Here is an 18,313-nt window from a genome sequence, read left to right as displayed (position 1 = left end):
TACAGCGCTGGATCGATCGCCTCCATGGGGGCTAGGTGCTGACCGGGGCCCTGGGGTGAGCGTGGGGCAAGGGCTCCCCCTGCAAAGAAAGCATCCCTGGAGGCTGTACCACCCTAAAAACACCTGAGTCATAATCCCCTGTCCTCCTCCTTCCTCCTGGGAGTGGCAGCAATTTGCTATCGGCGTAAGCCTGCCGGAGCAAACTGCTAACCCCAATCCATGGCCAAGGGACAAGCCTCCGCCCTGTTGTCCACCTACACCTTGTCCTCCTGTTTTGGGAGGAAAGGAACAGGAAAAATTCCTGGTTTCTCCTCCACGCCTGGGCCCCAGGTCTGAGCAGCTCTGAGTAGTCAGAGGTGGGTTTTCCCCCGCTGTTTTGGTTTTATTATTTGCGTGCAGAGGAAGAAATTGTTCTCGCTCTCCATCCCTCATGTGGGCACGCTGCCAGACACTGGCTCTCCGGCTGTCTTTGGCAGCCTCTCCTTAAAGGTGATATTCCACCCATGACACCAGAGCATCAGTGGGTCTGCTCACCCAGCCTTTCCCAAAGGTTTTAAAGAGCAACACCCCAAAGGAGGTAATACGTGGCTCTCGGTGATTTCCTCTTCATAGCGGGGGCCAAGTGCAGATCCTAGAGAAGGACCCTCTCATTTAGAAAAGCAGGCCACCTCCTGCACTCATCTAGCTCACTGATTTAATAAATAATAGAGTGCATAATGAATAACCATTTACGACCTTGGAATCTCCATGCTGGCAAGTTACGGAGAAGTAAGTGTCTTTCCCAAATTCTGCATTTCCCTCCCCTCTGGACTAATGGAGCATGTGCATTAGTTCATTCAGAGATATATGCTTGGTCTCCCCATTTAACCTACTTATCTTAAACTATCTTATCCTATTTGCCCCGCAATTTCTAAAAAGGTCCTACCCAAGGACAAGATCATACTTGTGAAATTTTTGTGTGTATTGGTTTAGTTTTGGCAAAGTTCGGAGGTAGTTAAAATGAGACTTATAATGGAAAGCTAGCTGCTAGCGTCTCTCCATAATACATGTCTACCTTGCAGGAGAGTTGTGAGGATTAATTAATTTGTGTTTGTTAAGCACTTTGAGATCCTAAGATCAAAGGTTCTATAGAAATGCAAATTGTTATTATAATGATAAATTCTTTATATGAGCTCATATGTTTTGCCTTAGAGGCACAGTCTCACCCTGAGTTGCGTAGTTATACACGTAAATCTTCAAACATTATGATGAAAATATACCTCTGAGGGCCCGATCCTTCCTTTTGCGCTACCACTTCATGCACACCGTTCCCCTTGACTTCAGGCAGGTCCTATCCATGGGACAATTGAGGGATTCGGTGTGTTTGGGCAATGAAAAGACCATTGTGTGCCCCTGGGCTCCACATTGAGACACAGAACTTTACACCTCATTCCACAAAACTGTTCCTGCTGCCAGTAGTTAAGTCCATCTTGTTAACGAAAGGACCAAGCAGATGACAAAATCTGGATCCGAATTTTGACCTTCCCAAAGCTCAGGTTTTCAGAGGTTTATTTAGCCTGCTAGAGAAGGGAGGTAAAAGCCTAGCTCAGCTGCAACTTGCTGCTGTCTCTAATGGATATAGGATCTCATCAGCATGGCCAAATGTCATTCTTGAAGCACAACATGTGCCTGTTTGGCCCTTCCCCCTGCGCGCTTTTGCAAGCGAATGAGGAATACAGTTTTTCAGGCACCTGCTGCACAGGTTGCCAAAGGACAGCAAGGAGCAAGGCCACAGCCAGAAGCCTGGCAGTCCCGTGTCCCCCTCCCAGAGAAAGCTCTCTCATTTTCCTTCCCCCTTGCACAGGCCTGAAGCACCATGATGTCCGTCTCCTAGCTGCAAGTGCATCTGACCGTCCACTTCAATGTCCTTGTCTGAAGCACTGGTCCAACACGGGAGCTGTGCAACAGCCAGGAAGCATGTTCTTTGGAGAAGAAGGTCACCCACCTCCCATTATGACATCCTCCGTTCCTTCCTTGCCGTGTCTCTAGCACGCAGACACCTCTATGCATGCCTTTAGTGGGTTGGTCAGAAAAATGTTGTGAGGTCTGTTTGTATCACCCATGGGCTTACCTGAATGCAGAACGCAGAGCCAGAAAGACCAGCTGGAAAGGAGGTCTCCTGTCCAACCTCAAACTCATAGCAGAGCTATCTTCAGGTCAGCCATGGCTTTTTCTAGTTTAAGCTTGAAAATCTGCAAGGATGGCCAACCCACCTCTGTTGTGGGGCTGCACTACTCTCCTGGAGAAGTTTCTCCTGATGTCCAACCTGAAGCCCTAAAGCCACAATTTATGGCCGTTATTCCTCGCTAGACTGTTCGGCAATACTGAGAAGACTTGTGCACCATCTTTGTAGCTACCCTTCAGCTAGACAGCTCTTGAAAACTGCTCTTCACCAGATGAAACTCATCCTGGATTAAACTGAAACCGTAATCCAAATGTGAGACTTTCAGCTGTGAGGTGTTGCTTCATGTCTGTTTGCAGTGGGTACTGTGTCGGTGAGGTCACAACCGTTAACATTCCCCTGGAGATGAATTAAAAGTAACGAACCAACACACTACCTCTTCAAAGTCCTTTGCCATTTGTGAAAGTGGAAGGTATGGTCCAGATTATTATTCCCTTCCGCTGACATGGAAACCTTCAGAAGTTCTCAGTTAGTCTGGAAAGCCGACTGCTACATAATATATACCTAGTATTATCACAGAAGAGAATGAGTAGTTGTCATGCTTAACATATCCAGAATTTATAATCTTCTAAATTTTACACTTGTCTCTTTCCTCCAAATGTTCTGGGCCCTGACACAGATTTGATGCACTATCCAGTATATTCACTTCTACGCTTCACATCAACAATTCCTCCTATCGGAGATAACTGAAGTCTAATGCTGCCATGCACCCCAGGAAACCATGCTGACTTCTGATGGGTTTCTTATATTTTGCATTTCTGTAAGAGAAAAAGATGTCAAACATGTTCCTGTCACTTGTATATCTGATGACAGTAAAAGTCAGAGGAAGGCTGTGATGAAAACCAAGACACTAAGCTTTCTACCTGTCCTTAGTTTTACTGCGAAGCGTTAGCGTGTACTCAGAGCTCTGCACTGGGACACACATTAACCAGAAGAGAAACCTTTGCGATCAACTATCAGTATGTGCAACACGCACACACAAAGTCCTACAGGGCTGGGTCTCCTCTCCAACACGTGCCATAGGCTGCTGTGGTTCCCTGTCTCCTCACGTCATGCACTGAACTTCCCACCAGCAATTGGGAGTTTGCTGGAGCAGTCTGTAACCTCACTGTGCTTGCACAACACCTAAAGATCTGATCCATGGGAGAGAGCTTAGGATTTAAATCTACAAAGTGTGAATTTCTGCAAATTGGGGTATATTTCAAGTCCTGCTGCCACTCTCCTTGTCAAACACATCTTCTCTGAGTGGCCATTGGCAAGATGCATACACGGGTCAGATCCAGCACCAACATTGTCAGTGGTCATCGTTTGATGCGACACTTGCTACACTTAAAAGCACCAAATGGTTCCTCGCTCAAAACTTGAAACGTGCTCAAACTCTCGGGTTATTTCTGGAGTAAATGAAGGTCTTGCCTGTGGTGGGCTCAGAAGCTGGCTGTGCATTATGTGTGACAGCAATGACCCTTGGTCCCAGCAATTCTTTGCCACGGCAGAAAACAGTCCTCTACTTGAGAGAGATGCAGTCCACAGGCTGAACACCACAGTGCTATGCCAGCAGGACTGGCCATTGCCTCCCCACATTCTGGTGTAAACAGCACTCTGCTGGCTGCACACACAAAATCAATCTGTCACTTCCAGGGTTTTCTCTCCACTGATCCCACAGTACAGGCTGACCTCTGCTTTTCAATCTAATGCTCACGAGTCTTCTCACACTTCCTGACTCTCAGAGAATTCTGACATTGTCTTCGTTGAGAGTAAGATGAGATGAAGAGTTTACTAAGATACAGGGTATTTTCAATCTCCATTATACCATTATATATTGCCTATAGAATATGTGTATTAAATATAACAAATGCTAAATCTTATGATCTGGCTCACCTTTGGTGGATGCTGAGCTCATACAGAGGATGATAATACTCAAACACCTTGCTGTATCAAGTATATTAACAACATGCATGTGAGAGCACTGACTTTTTAAATGTCTCTCTTTTTTATCTCAAATCTGTAAATGTGAAGGACTGGAAGAGCCTCAGACATGAAAGTGGTGCTGTAATGTCAGAGTTATGTGCTTCACCTCATGGTATGTGTCTGTGAATGACTCGTTTTGAACATACTGGGGCTACTTTCTCCTAAAAAAGGCAAGGTAGAAAACAGAACAGTAAGCACTCCTGCAGGGGAGCTGCAAAGCAAAGCAAAGCTTTCCAGTCACTTCACAAGGCTTTTGGTCACTCCACAAGGTTTTCAGTCACTCCAACTCCTTTAGTTTTGCCACTGCAAGGAGCTATTTCAGCTTGTTGCTTTGACTCAAAAGCATGCCACATCACATTTGCAGCACTGAGAGGCAAGAAACTGCATTCAAATGCCTGGAAGATTTGTAATAAAAGATGGCAAAAATGTATCCTGCAAATATGTTTTCTCTAATGGTCTTTTTTTAATGGCAGGGGCAATCTATAGCTCTTTTTTTCTCTGTTCAGTGGCCAACAAACCAAAAGAGAGTGAGGAGCTGCTGCCCCCAGAGAGCCTGGGGTAGCCCCACAGGAGACCCCCATGCATGTGTTCTGCACCCCATAGCCTGCAAAGGATCTCCACCTTGCACAGGTCCACACCTCAGCACAGCCCAGTCTGGATTTTACTCTCCACAAGCCTGGGTAAATCACTGAATCTCCCTCTGTGCCACTTTTATATCTATAAAGTGAAGGCACTACTAACTTACCTCCACAAGCCATCACAGGGCTCAATTTCTGAAGCGCAAAGCCCCTGGGTAGGCTCAGAGGGAAAGACAGCAGCCAAGAAATGCCAGGCTTTACCTCGAGGTTTCCTCCAGCTGCTGTGATGGGGCTGTCCGGGGAGACTGTCCCTCTCCCACCAGGCAGCTCTCACTGCTTGGCCGGCAGTTGCAGGAACCTGGGATTTGGGTTCAGCTCCTCCCAGATTCGAGGGTTTGCAAAAGCCAGGAGACCCACCACTTGGCAGGACCAGGGACCACCAGGCTGTTGCTGCTGCAAGATGTAGAAGACATGGACAGCTACAGGGTAGCCAGAAAATGCTCCCCATCCCCTGTCCTGCCACAGCAGCAAGGGCCCTGCCTGGAGAGAAAGCGAGGAGGGGAAACATCAGCAAGATGCGGCCACAGTCTCCTGACAACAAATGCTTTTCCAGTGCCCTCTTCTGGAAAACATTTTTGGCCCAAGCAACTGCTTCATGTGAGGTAGTTTGAGATTGGCAATGACTTGCGAGGAGCTGCAGGAGCACCTCCCAGCTGTTAAGACCGAGGATCTGCTCTGCTCCTGTCACCCACGGACCTGTGCAGCTTCTCACACCCTTCAGAGCAGCTTGGGCAGACCCTCAGGGCACTAGTCAGAGAACGGGCAGCAAAGGATATGCCTCCCTGCTCTCACCTGCTGTGCCTGACGGCTGTCCCTGGCTGTCCTCTGGCATGGAGACCCAGGTCCAGCCCCGTTCCCTTCCTGTGCAGGGACACTTCCTGCAAACCTCATGCTCCTCACAGGCCAGCCCTTGCCACCAGCAGCTCTAGAAGCCTCCAGAGACAAAAACTGTGAGGGGAGTAAAACATTTCGGTAATCCCATCCTTTTGAGGAGCTGATATAACATTACTATTAATCACCTGCAAAGAGCTGACATCCGCCAGTTCCTCGGATAATTACAACCCATGGCTGTTCTTGCTGCTTTTTTCTCTTAGAGCAGTCCAGCCTTTGCTCTCCAGGCTCAGGTACGGCTCTGTGTTGTCTCACATCCATACCTGAGTCATGCCTTCTCATCAGCAGCTGCCCTCCTGTGCTAGCTGAGGTTGGTCAACCTGGACTCCAGTGGATATCGAGCCACAGGCTCTCATCCAGCCCTAACCAGAGGGTAGAAGGGGGAACAACGACCAGAAGGATGCAAGTGGAATGCCAGGGCCGGATGATGGCCACCATCCCCATCCCAGCCTCGGCCCTTGCTTTTCTGCCAGCTCAGTGAGCCGCTGGCTCCTCCGGTGGTAGCACAGCCCTTCTCTTCTCTCTCTGGCTGCTTTTTCAACACTTAGATTATATCTGCTGCCCATGGAGCCAAATCCAGGGGCTTGCGAGCCCTGTTATTTGCCCTGTTAACTGTCAGGGGAGGTGATGTGAAACTCCTCTGGGTGTTTGGTGAATTAGCACAGGCAATGCTTGTGCAGCAACAGGAGTAGCTGCAGAGGGAAGGTAGTGTCCTGGGCACCAGCTGATGTGGGTGCTACACGCTGGAACAGTTTACGCCACTGCTCACTTGCTGTTATTTAGAAAACCTTCCCCAGTTTGCCCTTGTGGCCACACACACTAAATATATATTTTAATCTGTTAGGAGCTTTTGTTCTTTCTTTCGTTTCACTATTTTAACCAAAGCCAGCTCTGTTCCAACGCATTTCTCTTGGCTGTGGCCCACCTTGCCTTTTGTTTCTTATCTGCTTGATCTTGGTGTTTTCCTTTATTTTACTCCTTGAAGGGATTCTTGTGCAGCGCCAGCCTTGCCCTCCTCCACAGCCCAGCTCCAGCACCAAGGGTCTGGGGAGGACACACAAGCACATCCCATTGATCCACATCTGCCTGAAATACAGTGGATTTTCCTGCTGGGCTCAGTGAGAGGACTGGACCTCTGAGGCTGGTGGGCACAGCCTTTTCAGTACCTCCATGAGATGACCCTGCATCCTGCAGCGGCCGGCTTTTCCCATCACCTTTCCCCACACAGGGCTGAGGGTTTTCCTTCCCCATGTAGTGGTGTCCATCTGGCAGCTCTGTGGAAGGGCAGGGCCCGGTAGTGGCCTTCAGAAAGCCACTAGCTCAATTAAAATAGACACCAGTGATTTGGTTATGGGGAGCAGGAGCACCCTGGGGTCCATCCTGCGGCGTATGCTGCAGGAAGGTTTCCTGCTTTCTCACTAGTGCCCCTGAGCTGATGGGGTGTAAAAATTCCCTTTTCAGCATAGCAAGAGCAGCTCCATCCTTCAGAGTTCCCACATACAGTGGCAGGACACGGACTTGGTCCCTGTGGGCTTGCATCTGCCATGGGCAAGACTTGAACGCTTTAAAGAGAGGGACAGAAAGTGCCTGTCCAGGCAAGAGCACTAAGTGGTCATTCCAGGGCTAAAACAGAAATGAATTTATGGAGTTTATACCTGCTTACAACTTCCACTAAAGCCTATTTCTTAATTAAGACAGCGCATCAGGAGACAACATTACAGCGGAAACAGGTATCAGTGTGACAGCAAGGGAAAAAGACGGTCAGCATTAGGAGTAGTGTTTTGGGTGACATCCGTGGTGTACAGGGATGGAGACAGCACCACCGCGGGCAGCAGCCAGCCCCGACACCTGAACGTTATGGAATGGCTTTGCAGGGGACCAATGCTTCCAGCGTGTCACCCCACCGATCTTATGAGCATGACACTCCCGAGTCCCCTGGCTCAGCGCTTCATTTGGCATGTGCCGAAGCATCGCCCGGAGCCGGAGCCCCTGGTTGCCCGCGCAGGGGTGCTGCGGCGGGCGGGCGGGACGGCGCACACCGCGCTGCGGGACGCGGCACGGCCGGGGTGCGGAGCGGGGAGGGGAGGGGAGGGGAGCGGTCAGGCCGCGGGGTGTCGCCACACCGCCCGCTGCCGCAGAGACCCGACGCGCTCAGTGCACAGCGCGACCCGGGGCGGGGCGGACGGGGGGGCGTGGCGCGCCCTGCGCATGTTCGCGGCGACGTCACAATAGCGGCTGGCCAGAGTCCCTACCCGGTCGTAGCCGATCGGGGCTGGTTTGAGCTGGTGCGTTGCCATAGCGACGCGGGCTGCCCTATATATAGGAGCGCAGCGGGGCCAGTGGAGCTTTGTCAGCCGCGGCGTGCCACTCGCCCAGCCGGCCCCGCTCCTCCTCAGGCGGCAGGGCGCCTCCCGCCCGGCTCCTCGCACCGCGCCCGGCTCGCAGGAGGAGGAGGAGGCGGCTCGGAGCGAGGGCACCGGCCGCCGCCGCCGCTGAGGCTTGACAGCAGCTCCCGCCACCGCTGCCTGAGGTGAGGAGAGGCGAGGCGAGCGGCGGCGTGTGCCGGGCCGGGCGGGGAGCGGAGCGGAGCTGGACGGACGGAAGGGGCCGGGGCAGGCGCGCGCGGCGGAAGCCGGCCGGCGCGGAGCCACGTGTCTGCGGGGCCGCTGCCAAGCGGCCCGGGCTGGGCGCCGGCTGCTGCCGCCGGGCACGGGGCCTCCCTCCCTCTTGCCGCGCCCGGGGAATCCCCAGCCCCAGCGGGGCGGGGAAGGGAGCGGGGTGTGGGGAGAAGGCGGCAGGCTCCGGGCGGCTGCGAACGCGTCAGGCCGGCTTGCCTGGGGAGATGTTGGCGCGTCCCGGGAGCGGGGGAGGGGACGGCCCCGCCGGGCTGTTTCCGGCGTGGGGAGAGGCAGGTGCGCGGCAGGAACGTGGCTCGAGGCGCCCGGCTTGCCCTTACGCGGGCTCGGCTCGGCGCATCCCTGGCCCCAGGCGGCAGCCGGGCTCTTCTGCGGGCTGCTGGTCCTCCGAGGGTCTCGGGAGTGGGAGGTAACTGCAAGGCGATGTAGGCTTTAGTAAAGCCGACCCCCAGGGCAGCCTGAGGTGCTGCCTCAGGATGCCGCAGCATCTGCGGCTGGAGCGTTCGGTGCCGAGTCAGGCAGCACAACCAAGCACCGGATGGCTTTACAGGGAGAAAGGCCGTCAGTGGGAGCAGGGCAACCAGCCGATTCCTGGCCGGTAGCAGTCGGCAGCGACCTGCTACCACCCGGGTAAGGAACGCCTCGGGCACTCGTTCGAGACGCAGGTTCGCTATTTGAGTACAGAGCCTGCAGGCATGACTCAGCTGTGTCTAAATACAGCTGCTGAATAAGGGAATGTTCTGGAGAGCAACTTCTAAATGAGCACAAATTGCCGTTCTTCTGGAAGCTGCAGACACTTTGCACGCAGTCCAAATAGAAATATACACTGGGAGGCTACAATTTGCATCTACATGATCATGTTCTGTCTATATTATGTGTAATTACACTGTAGTTAAAATTGTGCAATAAGGTGGAGATGGAAAGCTTGCAAGAACTTCTCAGTCTGCAGTGTCCAGCAAAAGTAATTCCCATCTTAGAGGGGAAAATAGGAAAAGTGTTTTTCATGCAGCACTGTGCAGAGGGCCGGATAAACTAAATTCTGCCTGATGGTGTTTGTTTCTCTTAACCACAGCTGGAAGTCCCTAAACTGCTTTCTGCAAAGCTGCAACATCTTGCTGAAATTGTCTTACAATATGCTGCTGTTTCTCTTTAGTGACAAACAGTTTCCTGAGAAGTGTTTAATTTGCTGCTTCTTAAGGCTCTTTCAAAGAGGCTTTTAAAAGAAGACTTTAATCCCGCTTCTGGGAGAATTGACACTGCATTTGAAAGAATTTCTTGGTGGATTGTTGGGTTATATTTCATTAGAGTTAAAGCTTAATCTAGTTTGAATCTCAAATCTGGTTTATCTCTAAGGGAGAAATTATCAAAAAATGTGAAGTAGCTCTCGACACTGGCAGTTCAGCTGCCATATGCTTCTGAAGGCTGAAATGAAGTCATAATTGCTGACTTCTCAGAGTCATTCAGTAGATAAAAGTTTAATGGATTCTTGTATATGGAATGAGTGATTCTGTTAGCCTCAGAACCTCGTTAATCTGTAACAGCTATAAAACACAAGTTACTTTTCATACACTTTATAGCCAGTCCTCTTGAAAGTAGAGGGAACGGTGATGTAACGGAGGGTAGAGAATAATTTAGAGTTTACATAATCTTCAGTCCCAATCTGTATGACTAGATTGAGTGTAAAACATGCTGAGAGAAGGAAGAGGGCTGGACCTGGTTACATGAAACCATATCTTCCCTATGAGTCACTTGCAAGCCTGAGGTCTTTAAAAGGTAGCACACACTTCTGCTCAAGTTAACAGCTTAATGGAGTAGACTGTCAATCCTCTATTTGGTCTACCCAGTAAAAGGATGACCCATAACTTTGCCATGGGCTTCATGGGTCTCAGATGTCAGAGGAATGTGCTGTTGCTTTTTAGTTCTGGCTGTCAAGGGGCTTTCTACTTGGCCGATAGATTTCTGTTAACAAGGAATATTTCTTAAGGACTACTATAAAATCCTGTTATAAAGTGTTAATTGGGATCACTGTTAAGAGGTCACAGTTAGGAACCACTCTTAGTGGTTATCTATCTTATCTGCCACTTCTGACAGCTGAGGTTTTCCTTGTGTAGCTTGGAGGTCATGGGTAGAACAGGGAAGCTGTAACCACCAACAGAGCAACTTCAAGGAAAGCTGTCATCTCATGGCTGGCTTATGCATAGTCTGAACTGGTCTGGACCTAGTGAGAGTTGTTACTACTCAGAAGTCAGTAACATCCTCAGATTCTGTCTGTAGTAACATAAAGCCCTTTTCCCGGAAACTGATGAGCTACAAAAGTGCTCAAGAGTTTGGGTATCTTTTAAAAGTGGTAAGTAGGTTGCCACTGTCACTAGCCTTAAAATTAACAGCTCTGATGTGGAGGTGAAGGTGAAGACAGTGGAAGCTTCCAGGGACTTAGACTAATAATGTCTGACAGTATTTGATTTTTTTTTTTTTTTTTTTCCTTTGACTAGGTTGAGTAGATCATACAGGTGCTGGACAGAGGAGAACTAGCCTTCAAGCTAGCAAGATTATTTTGTGGAGTGCCGCCTTGGTTCTGATTAAATCTGATCTGTCATCTATGTAAACTCCTAATCTATGCCGCTGTTAGTAATCACTGTAGGAGTTGTATAATTGTAAATTGTATGACCGCTACGTTGTGGTCATATAATGGCTACATTGAAGTAGCGAATGTAAATCGTATGAGTTTAAGTGAAGTATTGAATGTGGGGTGTTTGGGTTTTTTTTTTTTTTTTTTTTTTTCTTTCTCTTTCGGTTTCAACAGATTGTCTTAAATCCTTCCACATAAGCCTGAAATCTTGGAAATCATGAGTAGCTTCAGCAATGAAGAATTTGAATTCACCTTCCTTGACGAAGGCTTTGCTGCCAAGGATATCCTTGACCAAAAAATAAATGAAGTGTCATCTTCTGTAAGTATGATAGGAAGATCACTGCATTTTATGACGCCACAAATTTATAAACTAGTGGAACAAGTTGTCTTTGCAGATGATCTGCAAGGCAACCTCCTCCTCAAATGCTGACTCTAGGCTTATCCTGTTATCTGTTGTTTGTAACTAAGATGTGTATTTGCTCTAGGATGATAAAGATGCCTTTTATGTTGCTGACCTCGGGGATATTGTAAAGAAGCATGTGCGGTGGCATAAAGCCCTTCCTCGGGTAACCCCCTTCTACGCTGTCAAATGTAACGACAGCAAAGCTGTAGTGAAGACACTTGCTGTTCTTGGTGCAGGATTTGATTGCGCCAGTAAGGTAAGATCTTGACTCTGTTATAATCTATGACGTTGGGGTATGTTCAGCTTTGCAAGATGTATTCCTATAAAATTAAACATAACCAAACAGTGTTGCTTTTGTTGTGCTGTTTACTTTAATCATCCATCTAGAAATATCTTTTCACAAGTGTAATCTGTTCTCTCTTCAGACGGAAATACAGCTGATACAGAGCATTGGTGTACCTCCTGAGCGAATAATATATGCAAATCCCTGCAAACAAGTATCTCAAATCAAACACGCTGCCAGCAGTGGTGTACAGATGATGACATTTGATAGTGAAGTAGAACTAATGAAAGTTGCAAGGGCCCATCCAAAAGCCAAGTAAGTTATGCTAATTGTTCTGTGTAGTCCTTGCTTGGGTTCCCAAGTTACGGAAACATCTGCTGTTATCTGAGTCTTGTTCTTCATTAGTTAAGATAGGCTGTAAAGCTACAAGAAAAGTACTTTTAGCCAGTGAAATCTAATCCTGTATAGTTTACTGGCACATTAGGAAGAGACATACAGGAAAGCTTGTGTGTTTAAGTTCAGTCTCATTCTAAGGTCATACCTGCCTGATAATGATGTCTTTTATACTGGAACTTAAACTCTCATTTCTCCTATTTCTAGGTTAGTCTTGCGCATTACAACTGATGACTCCAAAGCAGTTTGTCGTCTGAGTGTTAAATTTGGAGCTACACTTAAGACTAGCAGGCTGCTTCTGGAGCGTGCAAAAGAACTTGACCTTGCCATCATTGGAGTAAGGTGCGTTGATAGATCACTATGCAGTCATAGTAAATAATATTTAAGTGGCATACCTGGCAGAGATGCCTCTGCATATGGTGACTTGAGTTTTGTATGAACTGCTCTACTAATTTGCCAAATAACAACTGATATTTTGTATTTCTTCATAGTTTCCATGTTGGAAGTGGATGTACAGACCCAGAGACTTTTGTTCAAGCCATTTCTGATGCCCGCTGTGTGTTTGATATGGGAGTAAGTCTAGTTCTACTTTCTCTGGAACTACTGCTCAACTGTTGTGGCAAAACTTGAATTGAGTGTAAAACTGTTATGGGGTTAAAAGCTAGCCAAGTTGCTGATTGCATGTTGTTGGAATTTTTGAGGTCATGATCGCTTACTTAGACCAGTTCTGCAAACCTCATCTACAAACGCGCTAAAATCAGCAGCTCAAACTCAAGTGACTTTATTACTTAAACGCAATGAATTAGCTGTGTTCCAAGTATTGATGAAATGGCTTTACGTTACTTTTTAGGCTACAGTGATAAACTAAGAGCTGCTTTCTTGACAGTGTTGCTGTTAATCTCATTTTAGGCTGAACTTGGCTTCAATATGTATCTCCTTGATATTGGTGGTGGCTTCCCTGGCTCTGAAGATGTCAAGCTTAAATTTGAAGAGGTATAGCTTTTCTCTGGTCGTAGAGTAATTCTGAATGTCAGTTTGGATTAAACAAAATCTTGGTTTTTCTATTTGTAGCAGACGTACTTGCAAGAAGAAAATTTGTCTGCTTGGTCAGAAATTTGATTTAGAGGAAAAGAGAAATGAATCTGAAAACTGAAAATTAGATGAACCCATCAGATACATAGCTAAATGACTACATAAGCATGCAGAGATATCAAACTTGTAAAGCAGGTTTTAATTGCAGGCTTGATTCTTGCTGACATAGACTTCTTCCAGTTGATGCTGGACTTCAGACTATCTAGATCAGCAGTGCTCCCAAATAGGGTGAAAAGGTAGTCCTGAGCCTATGCTGCCCTTCTGGATTGCAGCAAACTCATCGGTGTCTGATTTGGTTTAGAACTAGCTTTTGGATCATTTTTTAACTGATCAGTGTTCTCTAGTTTGCTTTCACACAGAAATAGTTGTCTTTTCAGAAAGAGACAAGGTGGCTGGGTGTTGACAGACTTCCACTTGGAGCAGTGTTGTCAGAACACTTGCCAGTCTAACCTAACGTGGTGTTAAATGATGTTACATATTTACACAAGGAGACAGCAAATAAGTTACCTAAAGTGAGTTTCCTGCTAATGCTAAGCTAAGTTTCCTGCTTAACGTTGTCTCACTTGTAATACATCCTCATGAAGGCTGGCTTCTCGTAGTGCAGTATTGGCTTACAGAGATTGTTGGGAGCAAATGATGTTGTCATCAGGCTCTATGACAACACAGTCATACTGCGGTTGGAGGCAGCTGCTTAATCACTGATAACCTCAGAACTTGGAAATAACTGTTGATGTAGGGAACTGAATTTGAAAGCTGATGATAGTCTTCTGTCTTCCGGATGCAGAAAGCTGGGGAATATTGCATGATTAGCAGAACTACAAGTGGACTAGAAGTCAAAATTGGAAGTGTGGGGAGTTGCAGGGCATTAATACTGACTTAATGAGTCCTAGGAGGGGTAATTTCCATAGACTCAAACATGAGCTGTTTGGTCACTGAAATTTTTAAGCTGCAAATGTTGTCTGCTTTTGTTGCTTTGTGCAAGCTTTTAATACAAACAAAACTTTGAGTGGGAAAATAAAGCAAAAGCAATCAATATTGTTTACAATATGCTAATAGTTATCACGCACTTGACCAGTACATCATTTTCAGCATGAAAGTCCGACTCGGACGTCTAAAATAGCACCTGACTAACTGCTGAAGTTCTAATATCAGCAACTGACTCTTCCCTAGATCACAAGTGTTATCAACCCAGCACTGGATAAATACTTCCCTTCAGATTCTGGAATAAATATTATTGCAGAGCCAGGAAGATACTATGTGGCATCAGCATTCACACTGGCAGTCAACATCATTGCAAAAAAAATTGTCTTAAAGGAGCAAACAGGTTCTGATGGTATGTAAATCTAGACCTAATCTTACTTCTAGCCAGTTGTGTGTTTCTTTCCAAGCATTCTCTTACTGGTATGTCAACTTCTTCCAGATGAAGATGATGCAAATGACAAAACTCTTATGTACTATGTGAATGATGGTGTCTATGGATCGTTCAACTGCATCTTGTATGATCATGCACATGTTAAACCAGTTCTGCAAAAGGTATGCGCGGTAAGAAATATCACGTACTAGTCATGTATCATGGGTGCGGGAGAACCCTCGTCACAGCAGCTGCTTCTTGGTTCACTGCTCCCTTTGTGTTGCCGGAATCTGGCATTAGCCTTGGGAAGCATGCAACAAAACTAATTTTAAAGCTTGGAGTGGAGAAGGGCCTGTGAGCAGCTCTTCCTCTTCTCTGTGAGGTGGAATGTTATGCTAATTATGATATTACTTCTGAAAGCTCTGTTTTGACAGTCAAACTAATTATACTGAACTCTTCTTTAGCGGCCTAAACCAGATGACAGCTGCTATTCCTGCAGCATATGGGGACCAACATGCGATGGCCTAGATCGTATTGTCGAGCGCTTTAATATGCCAGAGTTGCAAGTTGGTGATTGGATCCTGTTTGAAAACATGGGTGCCTATACTGTTGCAGCAGCTTCTACTTTCAATGGATTCCAGAGGCCAACAATACACTATGTGATATCAAGACCAGCATGGTTAGTAATTAAGTATCTTGATCCATCAGTGCTGTTGATACAAATGACTGTAGTGAATAGCTCATGCCAGTTGGCTGTCCCTGAACAAAAAGGGCCGTGGTTTCTGTGTCATAGCTCTTGTAAAACCTTCTTGTATGAATGTGTTTTGCTGTGTGCTTACAACAATGCTAACATTACCAATTAACTCTTTTCTATAACATGCTCATTTCCAGGAGAGGTGCTTTTAAAAGGGTAATATTAGGAGTCTTTTCATTAACCTGGGCTTCTAGTTTCACTCTTGCACAACATTATAGAATCATTACATATTCTTTACACTTAGCTTCTGTGACTGGTAATTAGAGGCCAGTTATTAACAGTTCTAATAGTATGCTGTCTTCTAAGTTGATAGCTTGCTAAATTTTGGCTGCAGGATGGAGGCACACTCAACAGTGCACTTCACTATGTGATCTGTCAGTTTAATTGAGAGCTAGTCCTTAGTTTAGGTTGAGCTCTGGCTCATTGTTCAGTTCAGAGTACTAGATCTCAATGGGGAGTTATTAAACAGCTTAGCAAAGAAGGCAGGCACCTTTTGAGTGCAAGAATACTGTGGAACTACACCTTAAACACTAAAGTAGCCTGGATGCTCTCTGTGCAAGACAGGTTAAGGGATCTCATCTCTTACAGCAAAGCCCACTTTTACAGAAGGAGTCCCTTACCTCTGCATTGAAGTCTTCCTACTAAACTGGCAGAGGGCATTTGGACAGCAGCACTACCCTAAAGCATGTTTAACTTTGCTATTAGGTTGCTTTCAGATTTACTGAAAGTGCTTAAGTTCAGGGTAATTCCTGACATAAAAGTAAGAGGAAGCTCTTACGATGGAAACAATGAGTCTTGCTTTTCCTTTCCTAGCCTTTTCCAGTGAAACCTCCTGTCAATTGAAGTGTTTCTCAAACCAAATGAAGCTTTTAGGCTTCCCATAAGACTCCAAACTTACATCTAACTGAACTGAAAATGGCTCCAAAGGAGAATAATTCGCTGTTTTTCTATAGCACAGGGTTTCTGTTAAAATGTAATACTTTGTGAGGCATCACAGATAACCATCACAGAATGGTTTGGGACCTTAAAGATCATCTAGCTCCAACTCCCTTGGAGCTAGATGGGGTAGGGACACCTTCCACTACACCAGGTTGCTCAAAGCCCTGTCCCACGTGGCCTTGAACACTTCTGGGGGTGGAACATCCGCAACTTCTCTGGGCAACCTGCTCCAGTGTCTCACCACCCTCATAGTAAAGGATTTCTTCCTTACATCTAATCTAAATTTACCCTCTTTCAGTTTAGTCATTCCCCCTTGTCCTGTCACTACATGCTCTTGTACAAAGTCCCTTCTCAGCTTTCTTGCAGGCCCACTTTAAATACTGGAAGGCTGCTCTAAGGTCTGCCTGGAGCCTTCTCTTTTCCAGGCTGAACAAGTTGTAACTCTCTCAGCCTGTCCTAGAAAGATCTTCACTGTAACTTCATTGATACTTCCCCCTCGGTTAGGGGCCAGCTTGTATCACAGAATTTTCTTGCCAGAATAGAAAAAGCAGGTGGTCTTGTAGGGCTGAAAGAGGGCTGTAGCCTTGGATGAACGGCCAGTTGAGGGAGGTGATTTTCCCCCCCTATGCTGCTCTCATGAGACCCCACCTGCAGTACTGCGTCCAGCTCTGGAGAACCCAGCATAAGGACGTATACCTCTTGGAGTGAGTCTAGAGGAGGGCCACAAAGATGGTCAGAGGGCTGGAGCACCTCTCCTGTGAGGACAGGCTGGGTAACAGTGAAGGGTAAGGGATGTAGTAGCACAACTTCTTGCCTCTCGTATAGTATAAGGTAACTAAGTCCAAAAACTCAGTCAAGTGAGGTTTTCAGAGTATGGAGGGAGTTGCATGGCTCTCGCTGGTCGGCTCCTCTGCATTTCTAGTCGGTCATCACACACTTTTATGTGATTCAGGTTACCCAGGAATGTGAAGGTGTGGGATAAGGGACAGTCCGTGACATAGATCTGAAATTCTTAACTATTGGGCGCTAACTCATTAGGTCTGTATGGCATGTGGATATAGATGTAGCTATAGGTATATACGTGCATCTTTGCAGATCTAGGACCTACCCAGAAATGGGGAAACCAATTTGCCCTAAAACCTAGCCAGCCACAAGTGACCTGCACACACTCTGCCTTTGATTTTCGTTATTTATTTAGCTATTTAGCCCCTTTTCCCCTCTGGTAATATTGTCTGGATTGCAGATAATAAGTAAAGATTTCATTTCATGCTCCCTAGCAGTTAAAAAAAGTCCTTTGTTACCTTCGTTTTGGCACATGATAGTGAAACACGTTTTGACTGTTTAATTTTCTTTTTTTCTAGGCAACTAATGCAGCAGATCAAGGAGCGAGGGTTCCTGGCTGAAGTGGAGGAGCAGGATGTTGCTAGTCTGCCACTCTCTTGTGCCTGGGAAAGTGGGATTGAATATCCAGCAACTTGTGCTTCAGCTAGTATTAACGTATAGGTAATACTTAGTAATTAGCTGCAAGGTTAGTCATTGAATTTAGGGCATTTGGGGGACCATTAACTTAATTCTTGCTAGAATTTTTAAGTGGTTTTTTAAAGTTTAGGTTTGGCATAAATGCAACAAAAACAACTGGGAGATGGGTCACAATTATCTGTGTTCCTATGGAAACTATTTGAATATTGTTTTATATGGATTTTTATTCACTTTTCATGTATGCTACTAAAGACTGACCCTCAACTGTCAAACAAGTATTTGTAGCTTGTGTATGGCAGAATGGGCTAAGCTTAGTGTTTTGTGACCTACCTGTTTTAAAATAAAGTATATTGAAATAACTGGACCTGTGTTTGGTTAATCTGTTGAAAATGAATCTGTCATGGATGGCCCTTGTGGCATGTATGAAGGCAGACCAGGTGCTGCGAGCCCAGAGCTTATCAATAAATGAATAATGCAATTGCTATCTCCCCTAGCTCCACCCTCCCAACTGAAGTGAAGGAACCCCTTAATGGGTAGGGAAGCTAAGCTGTGTCTTTTTCGTATGTGGTGCACAAATCCTTGGGGAATCACATTTGTCTTTCACTATTTCACATGGCCTTAACACGGTTGCATATT

At 46.6% G+C, this 18,313-nt stretch overlaps 1 protein-coding gene across 4 annotated transcripts; it reads left to right on the top strand.

The window, feature by feature from the left end:
• The first annotated feature begins 7,948 nt into the window (after window positions 1-7,948).
• Window positions 7,949-18,041, top strand: ODC1 (ornithine decarboxylase 1). Of its 4 annotated transcripts, none has more exons than XM_030490212.1 (11): window positions 7,949-8,248; window positions 11,158-11,302; window positions 11,469-11,642; window positions 11,812-11,984; window positions 12,270-12,404; window positions 12,554-12,635; window positions 12,972-13,055; window positions 14,325-14,487; window positions 14,575-14,687; window positions 14,970-15,184; window positions 17,560-18,041. In XM_030490212.1, exons 2-11 carry the CDS (start codon window positions 11,201-11,203, stop codon window positions 17,699-17,701), a joined length of 1,383 nt encoding a protein of 460 aa, XP_030346072.1. In that variant the 5' UTR covers window positions 7,949-8,248; window positions 11,158-11,200; the 3' UTR covers window positions 17,702-18,041. The 4 variants fall into 4 exon arrangements, with proteins under 4 accessions (XP_030346072.1, XP_030346070.1, XP_030346071.1 ...); XM_030490210.1 differs by having other exon boundaries at window positions 14,575-14,696; XM_030490211.1 differs by having other exon boundaries at window positions 8,004-8,248; window positions 11,183-11,302; window positions 14,575-14,696.
• Window positions 18,042-18,313: the final 272 nt, after the last annotated feature.

The sequence above is a fragment of the Strigops habroptila genome, chromosome 6 (genome assembly GCF_004027225.2).
Source record: "Strigops habroptila isolate Jane chromosome 6, bStrHab1.2.pri, whole genome shotgun sequence".
Taxonomy (NCBI): Eukaryota; Metazoa; Chordata; class Aves; order Psittaciformes; family Psittacidae; genus Strigops; species Strigops habroptila.
Note: the sequence above shows the minus strand (reverse complement) of the source record. Positions and strands in the feature narration are given on the sequence as shown.

What these genes read in the sequence shown, in the direction of transcription:
- ODC1 (XM_030490210.1), top strand. Translation starts at nt 11,201, where the DNA reads ATGAGTAGCTTCAGCAATGAAGAATTTGAATTCACCTTCCTTGACGAA. An exon ending in TAAATGAAGTGTCATCTTCT is followed by an intron (nt 11,303 to 11,468) that starts GTAAGTATGATA and finishes TATTTGCTCTAG; the next exon opens with GATGATAAAGATGCCTTTTA. An exon ending in AGGGCCCATCCAAAAGCCAA is followed by an intron (nt 11,985 to 12,269) that starts GTAAGTTATGCT and finishes TCCTATTTCTAG; the next exon opens with GTTAGTCTTGCGCATTACAA.